The 15616-nt window shown below is 40.0% G+C and overlaps 1 protein-coding gene across 2 annotated transcripts in view; it reads right to left on the bottom strand.

Annotated features, from left to right (window-relative positions):
• The window catches only part of ATP2C1 (ATPase secretory pathway Ca2+ transporting 1), a 54220-nt gene extending 45360 nt beyond the window's left edge, over nucleotides 1–8860 (bottom strand). For both annotated transcript variants that reach the window (XM_075706082.1, XM_075706083.1), the window contains exons 1-2: nucleotides 8827–8860; nucleotides 8168–8318 (exon numbers count right to left, since the gene is read on the bottom strand). In XM_075706082.1, the coding sequence (XP_075562197.1) occupies nucleotides 8168–8173 (6 nt within the window). In that variant the 5' untranslated portion in view covers nucleotides 8174–8318; nucleotides 8827–8860. The remainder of the gene's footprint in view (nucleotides 1–8167; nucleotides 8319–8826) is intronic.
• Between the last annotated feature and the right edge of the window lie 6756 nt (nucleotides 8861–15616).

The raw sequence follows: 15616 nt of genomic DNA, 5'->3' as shown, positions 1-15616 counted from the left end.
GCATACCCAGAAGCAAACCCTGGATGCATAGCAAGATTCCAGAAGTGAAGGCAGTGCAGAGAAGAGCATGTGAAGAGCCCTCAGACCATTCTGGAACAAGCAACACCCAACGTGGTTGTGACTATGATGCAACTTCATCAGTGAAATCCTGCCAGATCATAACAGGAATTAAATCTCCAGAAAATTTCACCAGTTATGCTAACGAAAGAAGCAGGTGGAAGTAGCTGAGTGTAGTGGACACAGATTTAATAAATAAAAAAATCAATGTGACCAAGTTCACAAACTATAAATGCAGACAAGCTACAAACTTACCTTGATTAAGTAAATTCCATTAAATAATGTCTTATTCCTGGCTTTTGAATTTTTTAATGGGCAGAAAATTGGAAGTTACATTCAGGAAGGCCTCATCTATACAGACTACACCAATATAGTTGTTTGTACCTCATATGTGATCAAATTATGAAGACCCATTACTTCCTGTATTCTCAACTAGCATTTTCTCTAATGAGTCTCAAAACCCTGTAAATTTAGATAGGACAATACTCAAATACTGTGACTGACCAATAAACCCCTATAACAGAAGACTCAGAGGAGATGGGCAAGGGCAGTGCACCCATGAAGCTCAGGAAATAATGTAGGGGTGACTAACCACAGCTGTTACAAAGGCTAACTTTACCTCAACACAATGATTTTATTATTGTAAAATCATATTTGCTTTCGATAAACAATTATGTCAGTTGAATGGATCAGCTGGTGGGGTAAATGTTTCTCCTGGATTGCATCAAAAGAATGTAAATGTCTGAGTTAACCAGAGCAGCACGGGGGGGACGTATATGTAGCTCAGCCCAACACCTGCACTGAACAACCAACAATATTTCAAAGAGAACAACAGACTTGAGCTGGTTTCAACCACATATTCCTTTCCGGCAACTGGGGATGCCCAGCATCATGACAGTGAGCATATTATAGAGACTGGTAATGGGAATCACATTGGTATTGTGATTGAACTGTGTATGGCAATTTCGATATTTTGCTAAGTCTAACCTAGGAAACATACTTAAAACATAGTACAAATGTATCATTTGGCTAAATCAGATATCCCACATAACATCAAATATCTTCAAATATACACATTTGATATAAACTTTACACCCTCCATACACCAATTACCTAAAAGAGCCTGGTCAGAGAATTATACTCTGACAAATACATTTATGGGAAATAATGCTGCTTTCTCACAGCAACAAGTAAAGTGCCAACACTCATTCAACACAAACACCCACAACCAATTTGCAAAAAGAGTATTTTACTTACCACTGCAAAGAGCTGCCCCTTCCCACCCCCAAAAGGCTGAAGTCTACAGGCTAATGAGCTACTTGCTTTCTACCAGGCACTGTTTGCTCAGAAGAAATACTTTTTTGAAAGCTTTGAAATTACTGTCTGTCTTGATTTGAATGGACTCCTTTGGAAAAGTGTGATGATTTTTCACTTCTGGGGAAACAGCTGCAGCAGTATTCTAATATTCAAAGAAATTTGTTCCTATTCAACAGTATTTTAGTTAAAACATTTTCCTAGGAGTCCCCACATCAAAGGAAGTGCACACAGAAAAGTTCTCTGTCTAAAAAGCCAGAAGGAAAGAGAAACACTAATTTGTATTAATGAGTTCTCCTTGCAGAGTAATTTCTATCCTGGGAGGTCACATAGTTTCAGCCCCTTGCTATTGTGTGTTATTTCCTAAGACTTTACAGAAAAAGGGCACTATTCAACCTAGCACAGACACCACCCATTAACCAAAAGAAATACAAATACCCAAGTTATGAGAACAACCTGCTAAGCTGCTCCATAAGCCTGAAAAAAAAAAAAAAAAAAACCTTGTATTTGAGTACTATTTCAGCAGTGCTTAGGACTTTCACTATGGCCAACCACCAGCCATAATGCAGAACTATACTCCTTGGTACAGAAAACTTCTGCGTTTCTGACCAACTAAGAAACAGAAATCTGAATACTGGCACTCACCATCTTGAATTTCAAGGTTTGCCCAATCTTAAACACTGTAAAATATTGAAGTGAGAGACCTACCCCCAACCCCATCTACTTCAGGCAAAGGCCATGATGTTCCATTTAACATCCAACTTACTAACTCTACTGTAGTCTATAAAGCTCAAGAACTATTTTCAAGTACTAAAAATATCTTCTGAAAAAAACATTTATCTGAAAAAAACATTTATCTGATAAACACATCTCCACAACCTGAAATGCATCTTACTTTTTCAAGATGTTTCACCATGTTTTCTTTAATTTAAAAAAATAGAAAGTAGGACATCTAGTTCAACTGAGGCTACCAGCACAACAGTAAAGCTGAGCAATTCTCTGTAATCACAGTATATTCCTTGTGGTTATCCTGCAAGCCTTGTGAATGACAACTGCCTGCTCTCTAGCTAGAGAAAATACTTCACAAAAATAATGATACCTTAACCTGACTGCAGTGCTGTAGATTGTAGGAGTAATGGCAACAAAAGTTCAGACTAAACCCCCAACACCATGTCTGTCCAAACCACCTTATCTTCCTTTAGCCCATTTATGTAGTATACCGTTGGAACTTCAGAATGCCAAACATTTAAACTTTGTATTCAGTTGCTACAAAAGATTTACCATTTAGAGCACTTCTGTATACTCTGGATGATGTACTATGATGAATTTAAAGCCTGGCTGATGAAAGCCTTGCAGCAGCATCAGAGTTACCAAGAATGCACTGACAAACACACCAGACCAATCTGTATTTGATTGGCCAAAACATTCAGCTTTGATTCCTCCTGTTCAAAAAAAACCCTTGAACACTAGAAAAGGCTGCTTGAACATTTCATACATTTGTCATTACTTATTAATCAGAAGAACAAAAAGATACAGGATCCCAAGCACACATTAAAACAATCAAATCAATGCTAATGCGTTGATGAAAGCAAAGTTTATGTATAATAGCACTGGGTCAGTTCAGAAACTCATCACCCAAGGAAGAGAGCACCAATGGCTGTATCTCACCTGACTCCAAATAGCATACGCCTCTGCTTAAATCTTGATTCACATGAAGCCTTTTAGAAGTTGAACGCCAAAAGACTTTGGGTCTAAATAGCAGTCATTTATCTTGCCAGGGAGTTGCTAACTTTCTAGAAGAGAACATTTAAGCTTAGAAATAAGATCATATGGCTCCTCTCCAATGGTCTGCTATCTCATAACACTTTGAAGCACTGAGCTTCTCAAAATGAAAGACAGCACCTGAACAGCAAACACTAATAAAGAATTTTAGCACTCTGTGATATACTACTAACATATCCATGACATGTGCAGACTTTAGCTGCCATATAACTGTATTAAGCAAAAACTCCAATAGAAATATTTGCTCAGTATTTATTTGTTTAAAATAATGAATGAAGCTCCAAGACCCAGTCCTTGATTATAGCCTTGACAGCTGTGCAGTTACATCATATGTGACAAAATAAAATTCTATTTAAAGAAATCCTGAACTTACTGTTTGTAACAGTTCTTAGGACCAAGCTAGTGTCAGTGCCAATTTAAATGCAAGCATAACTCACTGCGCAATTACTCTACTTATGGTAATAAGATTTCTTATAATTAGTAGCAAGAAAGCAGCAACATTGTATTCACCAAGCTTTTTTTTTGTGAATTATGTATGCAGAAAAAAGTGCTGCAGAAAATTTATGACTTAAAAATATTTTAAAAGCCTTTGTAAAAGATTCTGTAGGCTGCATCTGCTAATCTATTATCCATTTTATCCCTTCTAATTTTTTAGAATAGAATGTTTACAAAACAAATAACTAGAAGCAGATGCCTGTCCCAAATTTATACCTTGATTATTGTATTTTATTTTCCTTCTCTGCTCTGCATTGTAGCTTTATCATTCCTTCTAGCTTCTATAAACCACACTGTAAATGCCAATTTTATCACCCAGTGTCAATTAGGTATCACCTGAACTGTTTCACCAATTCAAAAGCAGGTCTCAACTAAAATCTACCTATTAACTTACTCCACTCTTGCAAAATTCCACCATGATCTATGGGTCAGTTTATATTGAACTGAAGCTGTGACTACATAAAGAAGTGAGTCAAGCTAATGGTCTGCTTATGCTAAAAGGATGAGGTCTCACTGCTTTGTCCCTCGCAGTTTTCAACATTAACTGGATGCTTCATGAGCCCATTCAACAGAAAGCTGTCCAACAGGGGGCAAGAGGAAAGAAGGGCTGGGCTAACCTTCTGCCAAGCTAGCAAGCCAGACAAACTCAACAACCATGACAGCCAACACAACACATATGGCAGGAACACAGCTGAGAGTAGGGTCTTCTTTCAGCAGTAATGAGACCATTTCTTTCAGTCCTATCAAAGAGCATCCCAGGATCATCACACACTTGTCAAACTCTTCACCAAAAAAGCAAACAAAAACTTTTGTTTCTCTTTTGTTAAATTAGCTACCCTGAGAATTGTCTGATTTTTCCTTAAATCACTGTTTTTCCTGACTCACTAAGAAGAGATTATGCCTTAGACTCCCCGCAAAAAGAAGTTACAAAGCTAGCAAAATAATAAACATACATTCTGCGATATCTGAACTCAAGCAGATTCCATGTTAAACCACTTCCAGATTATTATAGATTAATATTCCTGATTTATCTGCATGGGGAAAAAAAGGGAAAGGAACAACTAAAACTATCTAATGCTGTGTTGACTAGTCAAACAACAGATTAAAATATGACACTGACTGTTCATTTAAAAATGAAATCTATGTTTATAATGCAAGACAAGTGCTATGTTAACTTAGCAGTTATTTAAGTTATCAAAGCACTGTTAAAAGATAGGAAGATATCTACTAAAACTGGTCTTTAGTGAAGACTCTCTCTTAAAACAGAAAAGAGAAAAAAATCTCAACTCTCACCTTATTGTCCAAGTTAAACAGAGGAGATGTGACCTTTTTGCCAACATAAATGTAAACTATTGGGTTCTAATTTTCTGCAAGCTGCAGATGGTAAGAAACAGTAGTCAATGAAACAACTCGTTTCATCTATTTTACTCATTAGTTTCATCTATTATTAAGAAATCATCTACATGTCAAAAGGAACATGAACTGCTGTGATAACACCAAGTCCATTTCAGAATCTCTAACATTTTCCATCACAAATTTCATTCTTATTATTTTGAATATTACTTTAATGAAACAACTGATGATGCCACTCCAGAACAATTTAAATTGTTTTCAAGTCACTGCTGCCGCAGGCATCCCTTCCCCCCCTGTTTTCAGTTGCATGTATGCACGCTCCACCCCTTCATCAGTACTTACAGCTGCCTAATCCATGATGAGCTAGTCCAGGGTGCTAACTCACTGCCCCCAAAAACCAAAATCTAGTCACTGATCTTCAATCTGTTACTTTAGCAACTAAGCCCATTTCCACCATTTCAGAAAAAACCTATGAAATTCATTAGGAATTTCAACTGCACTTCAAGCACATGACAAACAAAAACAATTCATTTGTCATCTCAGGATTATGATAAGAACTAAAGCATCTTTTCGAAAGAAAAAAAAAATTCTTGACTTACATCTCACTATTCATCCAATTATCAAAATTATCCTGAAATTACTACTGACAGACTATAGGCTGAAATTAACAGTCATCTTCGAAGATTAGCTGAAATTAATCAGGACTCAAAACAATGAAGATTAAGGAGGATTTCAGAATCACCACATGATGTTCTTATCACTTACAGTAAGTCTGGTCTGAGTTTTTGTACCAACCTTCTACATGATTTTGGGAAAGTCTTTTTGGTTTACAGGTGGGAAAATGTTACTCTGACCTCTTCTGTTAGGCACTTAATGATGTGAAAACAAATGCTACAGAAGGCCTTGGTAACAAAACAGTACTCCTATTTAACAATTTGTATTTGTAATCATAGTCTGACCTCAGAGCAGAGAAGCTCAAAGTTGATGTAACCTAAACTGCATTCTTTATTTTGCTACTAAAGGCAGTCTTCTACAAGACAATCTTCAGTAGAACAAAGAACCTGTCACAATCCAAAAGATGGTGATAAAAGAAAGAAAAACAATTCAGACTATAATTATAGAAAATTACTTAGGTCCCAAAAGCATCAATGGAGAGATCCAAAAATTACAAAGCCTAGTTTGCACTCAGAGTTGTATGTTTTGTCTAAACAGCTGCAAGTTCTCTTGACTGCCTACAGTTTAAGAAAAAGCTCCATTTATGGAAAGAAGTCACAAAATTCTATCTTTCCAAACAGGAATACAAACATCACTCCTCTAAGTCATAGTTTTATTGAGCCAAGCACAAGTCTTCCTATGATGGGAAATTCTCTCTTCCTCATTACCATGAGACATATGAATTTTTGCAAAAGTTTAATCATTCCAACACAAGAGACAGGAACCAGGAAGTCTTGGGACAAAACATTCTAACTAGCTTAGAGTAAACATATAATACTGCTTATGAAAACTGAATTAACACAGGAAAACACTAGTTTTTCCAAACCATCTTATCACTTCCCAATCTTGAATATTCATCCAAATACAGGCAGGGGAAAAATCTGCCATCTCTTCTTGCTCAATACCCAAACTAAAGAGACCTTTCAAATACAGACTTGCAAAACAAAAAAAAAAAAGTTTAAAGATATTCTAACTATAATCTTTGTTCTACAAGATTATAAGACTCTTCAGCTGTCTCCTGGAGAAAATACATTAAGGATCCTCTCAAGAGTGCTGAAAAGTTCCAATATGAAAGCTGCCCCCAGTGCCACCCATTCAAAAACCTTTTATTTGCAATGCAGTGACTGAAATGCAAAGGCACTGACACTACTTCTATCAGCTACCTAGCCTCCCAAAACAAAGACCAATCTTCTAGAGACACTTCCCCACACTCCAAAATTCATTCTACCTGACAAGTTCCATGCTCTTCATTACAAATATTCAGCTGGAAGACACGATCAACACAATTAAGAAAATTCTTTTCAAGTTAGAAAAGAGTTCCGAAATGCCAGATTACAACAACCTGCATAGTTTTCAACATAGGTTCACAATTACTACAACTTTCCAGTCACGGAAGACAACAGTATTTCAAATCAGAACAATATCCAACTGTAGAAAATAATTTAGTGAGTCTACACCACAAACTCAAACCAGCTCTTCATTCAAGTCAAACTATTAAAAAAACACCTCTGTTTTCAGAATGGGGTAGGAGGAAAAGGAGCTCCTATGTCTCACGTAACAACCTATAGCAAAGGAAATCCAGTAGCCACCTAAAAAAAAAAATCCATTCAATATCAAAGAATACTGATGACATAAGGGGGGGTGGGGGGAAACAACAGTTCTTTTCTTATACATATAATAATAAAAATCATACATTTCAGAAATCTACAACACCCAGAGTCAAACAGGAAAAATCGTGAAGCTCACAGTCACTATCACCAATGCAAAGGGGCTTTCAAGGTTCCCAGAGCATAAACTGAAGCCCAACATGGAAAAAGTGAAGTAACTCCCTGGATTAACTAATTTCTAAACTAGACAACAAGGAAAAAGCACAACAGAGCAACTTCTTTTAGTACATGGAGTTTACAACTTTATACCAGATCTTTTAAGTGGTAGAACTTGAAACTTCAGTGCCACTTTTTAACGAAATACTGTCCAAGAGAGCAAAATCAAGTAATTTTTAAGAGCACAGAATATGCACAAAAATATTTCAACGCAAAATGCAACTAATGCTTCTCAATTTCACCCTGAAAGATAAAATTTAACAAAAGCAGATAATCTAATCAAATACCAAGCAACTAATGCTCAGAAGCCCCTATCTAAATAAAACAAGATATTTCCATTCCAAACAGAGAGCACTAAAACACTCAATAAATGTTTTGAATATCTGTCAAGAGAGAATAAAAATCTGATTAGTTCAACAAGCAGCGGTACAAAGAAAAACAATAGTCCTACCAGTCTTAAACTACAAAATGCAGATCAAAATTCCTACCACAAGATTAACACACGAGAGCAACCCTGCAAACCCCTGGAACGGTAAAACATACACACGCACCAGTAGGAGTTGTCACCAAATTGCATGCAAAAATCCTCTTAGCTCCAATGAAGTCAGTGACTCTGATGAGACCTTTACCTTCATTTTCCATCGAAATTGTACTTGAGCCGATAGTTACAAAAGTCTTTAGCAACAGCAGCGCTGGAGCGGGAGCTGAAAGGTGAAGAGAGAGATGCCCCAAGATCCCAGGCAATCACACTGCTCCCTCTGCCCCCACCTGCAGCAACATCTGCAAGAGAAACCAGCGCTAAAAGAGGATTTAAAAAAAAACCCAAACAAACCAGCCACCAAAACAGCAAACCCAACAGCCAAACCCTGCAGGTCTCCACCGCCTTTCCATTCACGCCAGCGCGGAGCGGGCACACGCAGACAGGGAGCCCGCAGAGCTGTCAGCGGCCACCAAGGATTAGGATTAGTTGCCCAGCAGCTACAGCAACACAGAGAGCAGCGCCGCCGCTTCCCCCTCACCACAAGCGCCGCCAACAGCCTCGTCCGGCCCGGGGAGGGGCTCCGCCTGGAATGAACGCCCCGCACCTAAAAATAAACCCTCACCCCAAGTAACCCACCACCGCCCCCCACCCCGCCGCCCTGCCCGCACCCCGTCCCCTCAGCGCCCGGCGAAAGGCGAGCTGGCGGGGAGAAGGAAAGCGGCGGCTCCCTGAAGCCCGGCGGCCCCAGCGCTGCCCGCGGCGACCCCCGCCCCGGCTCCCTCAGCCGCCCCGGCCCCGCCCGCTCACCCTGTGGCGCAGGCCGCCGCGGGAAGCAGGCTGGTGGTGCTGCTGCTGCGGAGGGGATGGGGGGAAAGAGAGGCGCAAGCGGCAGCTCCCTCACCGCCGCCTCGTCCCGGCCGCCTCGCCTCGCCGCGCCTCTCACCTCCGTGGCTCGGGGCGGCAGCAGCGGCGGCGGCGGCGGCACGGCCGCATCCCCGCTCCGCTCACTTCCGCGGGCGGCGGGGGGAAGGGAGAGGCAGCGGACGGGGCGGGGCGCGGCAGCGGAAGGGCGGGCGGATCCCCACCACCAGCACCGCCGCGGACGGGCGCCTGCGCCCCAAAAGGGGGGAGGGGGGCCCGCTGACCGTGGGAGGGCCGCTGGTTGAGGGGGGGCCGTTCCATCCTCCCAGCCGTCGTCAGCCGCAGCCCGGGGGCCTCGCAGGGCGGCGGGCCGCGAACATAAACGCGTTTAAACGCCCCAGCCAGCGCTGGGAGCTCTGGAGGTGCCGCCGGCGTGGAGGCCTACCCCCCCGGTGCTCACCTCCGCGGCGAGGCCTCCTCAGCTCCCTGCCCGGGCAGAAAACGCACGTTACCATGGGGAAGATGGAGCCATGAGCAGCGTTCAGCGGCCTGAGGAGTGATCGGAGCGGGCAGCCGGGGAGCACCGCTGCCGCCCGCAGCGCGCTGGCCCGGGCTCTGCGTGAGGGCCCGCTGCCGCCGCCGAGCAGAGGAGCCGGGCCCGAGGCCTCAGCCCCGCCGGCCTCTGTGCCGGGACTGGCATCCAAACCCGGCCCTGGGCCGGTGGTGGGAAAGCCATCCCCTAACACCCACTCGCTTCAGGGGTTTTCATTGCCACCCTCCTGCGTGCTGTGTGCCTCTGAAGCAGTAACTCACATGAAAAAGCATCACACGCATGGAGTAGCTGCTGGTTTTAGGGTTACAGTGTACCCAGGCTAGACTTGAGGTCTAGTTAGTTTCAGATCACCGGACAAACTACAGTGTTCTTTCAGATATTGGCAAAAAAACACCACTCAATACAAATTCTTAAACACTCCAAGTGACTACTTTTAAAACCTGGTTTTAGCTACCAATCATGTAACTGCCAACCCTTATCACTAGTTAAATACCCTGGAAAAGAAAAATGCTTTACCAATTCAATTGTATTTACTTAGACACCAAAATACTACTTGAAACTACAGTTCCAACACTGAGCTCCAAGGCTGGGGAAGTTTTTAAATAAAAATCTATTACCCCAGTGGAAATTATTTTATATTTAAGGTATGATGCACAGCACTAGTAAGAGCAAAATGCCTTTTGACTTTCAAGGTAAAAAAAAAAAAAATCTAATGGAGACATGCTAATTGTAGGCTTTACACCCTGTTTCTAAAGGAGCATGACAACATGGTCCGAGAAATACAATTGCATTGACATCTCGTGATTAACGACCTGTCACCTTGGCTTTGTTTTTCTTAAGCAGCAGAAGAAACCAAAATCAGTCTTTGTCAGGTCAAATGTCAGCTAAACAAGGTGAAATTAAAGAGCATACTTTCCTCTTTCAAAGCTCTTGAATATAAATTTGACTGCTAAAATAATATAAATTTGTCAATATATGGTGAGAGGTAGAGAGAGTTACAAGTGCTGATTTGAAGTACAGGCCCATTAGGGAAAATAAGATGCCGATAAGCAGGTTAATTGTTTGAGAATACCTACTGCATAATATCTGACCTGTCCCATACAGTTGCCATGTTACTTGAATATCTCTGTAGTTACTTCATGCAATATCCCACTACAAGTAGGTAGCACTGTCATTGTAGCAATGACTCTTCTCCAAGATACAAACAAGTTAATAGAAGCAGTAAGGCAAGCAAAGAACCATGTTGAGCTACTTGTGACACTAGTTATGATGCCTCTATTTCAACACAAAACTGATGCGCAATAACTCATTAGGGAAAAACATTTAGTTGCTTTCTTAAAAGAGGAAGCTCTTGCTTTCAGTATCAAATGTTACCATTAAATATGAAAAACTTAGGTAAATATTTTCATGAAGGAAAATCCCAAAGCCTGTAGGTCCTAATACTCTTTACATCCACAACATATCTGGACTTCTTTACACTGTGCTATGAGAAGTTTTGAGGAGATTGGAAGGGAATTCCTGAACATTACTGAGCTTGTTCACAACTGGAGCTATTGAGACCTAAGTATCAGTGACAAAGTCTGCCTACTAAGAAACATTCTTTGTTCATGTGTCTTAAAAGAAGAAAGTCAAAAGCAAGCCCTACTGTACAGTGAGAACTAAAGAAGCTTCATCTCTGGGGCTTAATCTTTTTCACATTAGCGTACATCTGCCAATCATGCATACCTGTCATGCTGCCAGGTGGCTGGGAAGCACCTCTTCTGCATTATACCAGGACTATATCCATCCTTGAAAGTTATATTACTGTTTCTGCCATACTCTACGCCTACAAACAGCACCTGTTTCATAAACAATGCTCAAAGTGTTTTATCTCCATCTACTGCTGAATATTGTTTCTGAAAAAAATCCTGACCTTAATGTGAGCTTGATACAGAAGAGTGTTAGAACAGCCCTAATATCTTCAGGAAGCCTCATAAAAGTGCGTGGCAAAGACATTACTTGGCAAACCAAAGCAACATTATTCAAATATAATTGTGGAGATAGTCTGAAATTAAGAGAGGCTTCACTTACAGTAACCAGTTGTAGCCAGTCATACTCACAAATTACAATAATTTTTTTTTTTTTACAATTTACTGTAATTCTGTCAGTGTTGAGTAATGCTAATGAAATCTGCTACAAATTTTGTTAATTTCATGAGAAGTTCATTTATGCATTAAAATAAGAGAAACATTTTTCTGAATCCTAACATCAATAGTATTTTAATATGGACAAAGCTTTCTATAGCACTTCAGTTTGGGGCAGAAAAGGTTAATATGCGATGAATTCTGTCAAAACAGACTTCTCAACTATTTGCTTACTTTGCTTTAGGTATAATTCAAACCACCCTCAATAGACTGAGTACAAATTAGCTTTTCTGCAAGAAAAAAATGCTTTCTGTTAAGATGGACTTTCATTTGATTTAATCTCATTATTTGTTGTCTTTCATCTTGATGTCAAAACCTCACTAGTGCTTTTACAGTTCTCTACAGAGTACTTGTATGACTGGAGTCAGAACAGGGGAAGGTTGACACTGGAGCTTCTCATTTACACACTTTAAATAGCATGCATAATTTGTAAAGCCTGTATTGCATATTTCCTCCCCACATCCTTTCCATCCATGCTGTTCAACTGATAGCTGATAGAAGCAATCACCTCATCTCTGAACAGATTTCTCCAGAGGAAAATCCATGGTAATTCTACATAAAGTTTGAATGTTTTTTTTAATATGTGTGCCTGTGTGTGTATATATATATATATAAAAAAGTAAAAAAAAAAAAATCAGTTCACTAAGTTTAAAAGAAGATAAATGATACAGTTTTCCCAGAGGAAACAGGTACTCGTTTAATTTTATAAATCTGAGCATGTTAAGATGTAAGAAACATAGCTACATTTTCAAATTACCTTAGATCAGCCTTGTCTTGACACGGTGCAATTATGCTAATTAAGGAACTTTGGTTTATGGCAGTCTTAAATTAGATTTCACTGATTTTTAAAACATCATTAAATTTAACCCTCTCGTCCTGTCCCTAAATAGCATCCCTACTAACAGTCTTTGTTCAGAAGGGGTGCAGCACCACAGTAGTTTAAGTTGACATAAAGTCAGGCTTTTGTGATTCTCCTTTTGCTGATGGTCAGTTCTGCGCTTCCTGTGTGCTGGCCCTGGCACTGTCATCTCTTGGTAACCCAACTCAGGGGGACTGATCCAGCCAAGAAGAAAGCCTACCTCAAAAAAGGCATTACTGCTGAACTCCCAGACCTGGTACAGGAAGGCAGTGTGGGGCAGTGGCATGACCATGGGAACTCCAACCTTAAATCAGCTTGAACTGTTGTGAACATACGCTCTCAAAGGATTCAAGAAAGTCTGGTTTAATATATCCTTCAGGGAAAGAATAGATTAATTCATTTTCTGACCACAGCACTCAACTGTTGTCTCAAACCTGTATTTCATCTTCTACACTTTTCTTCTTGATACCTTCCATCTTTCCCACATATTCCATACTCACCTGCCATTCTCCTCCCCCCCAGCTGCACAATTTTGAAATAGTTAAATATTAATTGCATATTTTCCCCTCCCTCCATTTAGGGCATACAGAGCTCTTCAGCTGTTTCTGTTTTATCATCAGTGATTGTTTTTCCAAGTTGACTACTCCAGTAAAAGTTTCACTACTAATGTGAAAGCTCTCAGAAGTGCCTCTATCCTATCTACTGAGGCTTTGCATTTCCAGAGACAATCCTGCTCATTTTGTGAGGTAAAGAGCTAGTTTCCTGTTGCCTGTAAAAGACAGCCAAGAGACACATGCAAGGAGATTGTGCTCTATAATTGAAATATGCTGTGAAGCAAGTTACTGTTGAAAGCCTTAGCTGAGGCAGGCAACATGCCTTGTTAGGATGTCTGCTACTGGACAAAGGCACCACTCCTCTGCACTGTCAGTGGCAACTACACTCATGTTATGGCCTGAGTATAGCAGAAGGTGGAAAACTGCTCCCTAGTAAAGGTTTATGTCTTGCCAAAGGTTTACTGCAATTCATTAAATGAGAAAGACCACCCCATTTACTTTTTAAAATATTTCAGTTACATTATAGTAAGATGTCTGTGGTGGAGAATAAAGACGTTTCAACAATGAAACCATAAAGAGCTAAAAAACCCCAGCAGTAGTGAAGTACTTCAGTTTGAATTGATTCAAGGTTAATGTGCCAAGAATTTCAGGAATGCTGCATATATTACAGACAACTAATCTTGCCAAGTCTCTCGGCACTTGGAAATCCTTTTTCAAGAGTATTGGTGGCGGTAAAATTGGGTGAAGATAATAGTAAGGAGCTGGCAGTTAGTAAACAGATGCTTATGTAGTTATAAGATTTCGGCTCCTGGCAAAAATAAGATAATTTGATAAAACACATAAGCATAATGTGTTGGACTGTGTAATTGTATTCACACTCAGAGCCAAAAATTTTATCAAGTGAAAGCATGCGGTAGCTTTTCAGGTTGAGAGAAATTCATTATAAATTTCTGGTTTACAGGAGAGCTCACATTCCGCTTTTTTTTTTTTTTTCAGAATTACTACTATGTGTATGTAAATTGATGTCAAGTATTCAGAGGATTTTTTCCTCCCTTATGTCTTAACAAAAGCAGTCTGAGGTCACATTTTTAAAGCTGGTAGAGGTTACTGATAAAAGCAATTAATGTAGCGTGCTTCTATTGCAACTACGTGCTCTAGCGTAAAAGACCCCTAACCTTAAGGTAACCCCAAGTGGTGAATTGAAAGACTAAATCTGTATTCAGATGCATTCTTAATCGACCCAAACAATAACGCTGCAAGGGAAGGACTAAAAACTGTACACACAGGTTATGTAACACTTAAACTTAGTGAAGTACACTTAGTAAAAATACCCAAATTTAACAAGGTTGTTCTGACCTGGTTCCCTACCCAGCTACACAAGCTTGGGCTAGGACAAAACAGAGGTGGGAGCAAATGCTCAGAAGTGTTCCCATACCACCGCTGATGCATATCAAACTTCAGCACAAGGGAATTAAAAAACCCAAACATCCATTTCAGGGCAGCACAAAAAGGCTCCTGTCTGCCTTGGAAATAGGTGCTAGAATATTTTCCAGCAACATCACCATCTTTAGCCTAACTCTTACATTAAATGATAGATCAGATACTCAAGTCCATACATCACCAAGGGTCAGATACAGCCCCAACTGAAACTGGCAGGAGTGGACATGGGAAGGACAAACCCCACGGCTATATCATATGAACTGGGAGGGTATGTTCCACCAGCCTGTCACAATGGGAGGGTTAAAAGGGCCCTGAGGTGCCCCTCTCCTTCCCTTCCAGTAAATCAGTGACTAACATCAGCTGCATTCTGTGAATCTGCAACAAGCCAAGAAGTACCAGAGGGGGATAAAATTTAAAAAGAGTTGAAACTTGTACTGTATGCCCTCCTCCCCACCATCTGGCTAGTGGGGACTTTCTGTACAAATTCAGCATGCCAGCTGCCTATTCAAAAGGAAAAAAAGAAGTTTCTCTCTTTAGTAAAAATATTAGGCAGTTCCCATTCCATCTTTAAGGGCCTCCAACATAATCCAGCTCTACTGAGGTATTCTGAGGATACAACCCTATTTATAGACTACAGAAACTGGCAGTGATAAATCAGTGAAAAGCTTGTTTCCTATTTGAAGTTCAGCTTAAGTAAATTATAACCCTAAATATTCTATATACTATTTGAAAACTGCCCAGAATCTGTTTATATCTAATCAGAAACATGATTTCTATCATGCATCTTACATATTTCATGTAATATATTTGAGGTCAGAAGATTATAATATTATCATATTATAAGATGTATTAAGATACTGTTATGAGATCATATTTATATCACATAAAATATATGTACATTGTATATTTCTATGATTCCTGTAATATCTATGATTTACTTAATCAGAAATCTATATGTTTATATCTATCATTAGGTTATATCTAACCACATATCTATCCAGCCATATATCTATGGCTTATTTAGTATGCTGAACTAAAAAGATATCAAGCTGTGAACGTTTCTGATTCATCACTCACTGACCTGTGGAAAATCATTCATCCAGGGGAAAAAAATTAAACTGTCATTGGAAGCCTCTGACATTGTAGG

Source organism: Pelecanus crispus, chromosome 2 (assembly GCF_030463565.1).
Source record: "Pelecanus crispus isolate bPelCri1 chromosome 2, bPelCri1.pri, whole genome shotgun sequence".
NCBI lineage: Eukaryota > Metazoa > Chordata > Aves > Pelecaniformes > Pelecanidae > Pelecanus > Pelecanus crispus.
Note: the sequence above shows the minus strand (reverse complement) of the source record. Positions and strands in the feature narration are given on the sequence as shown.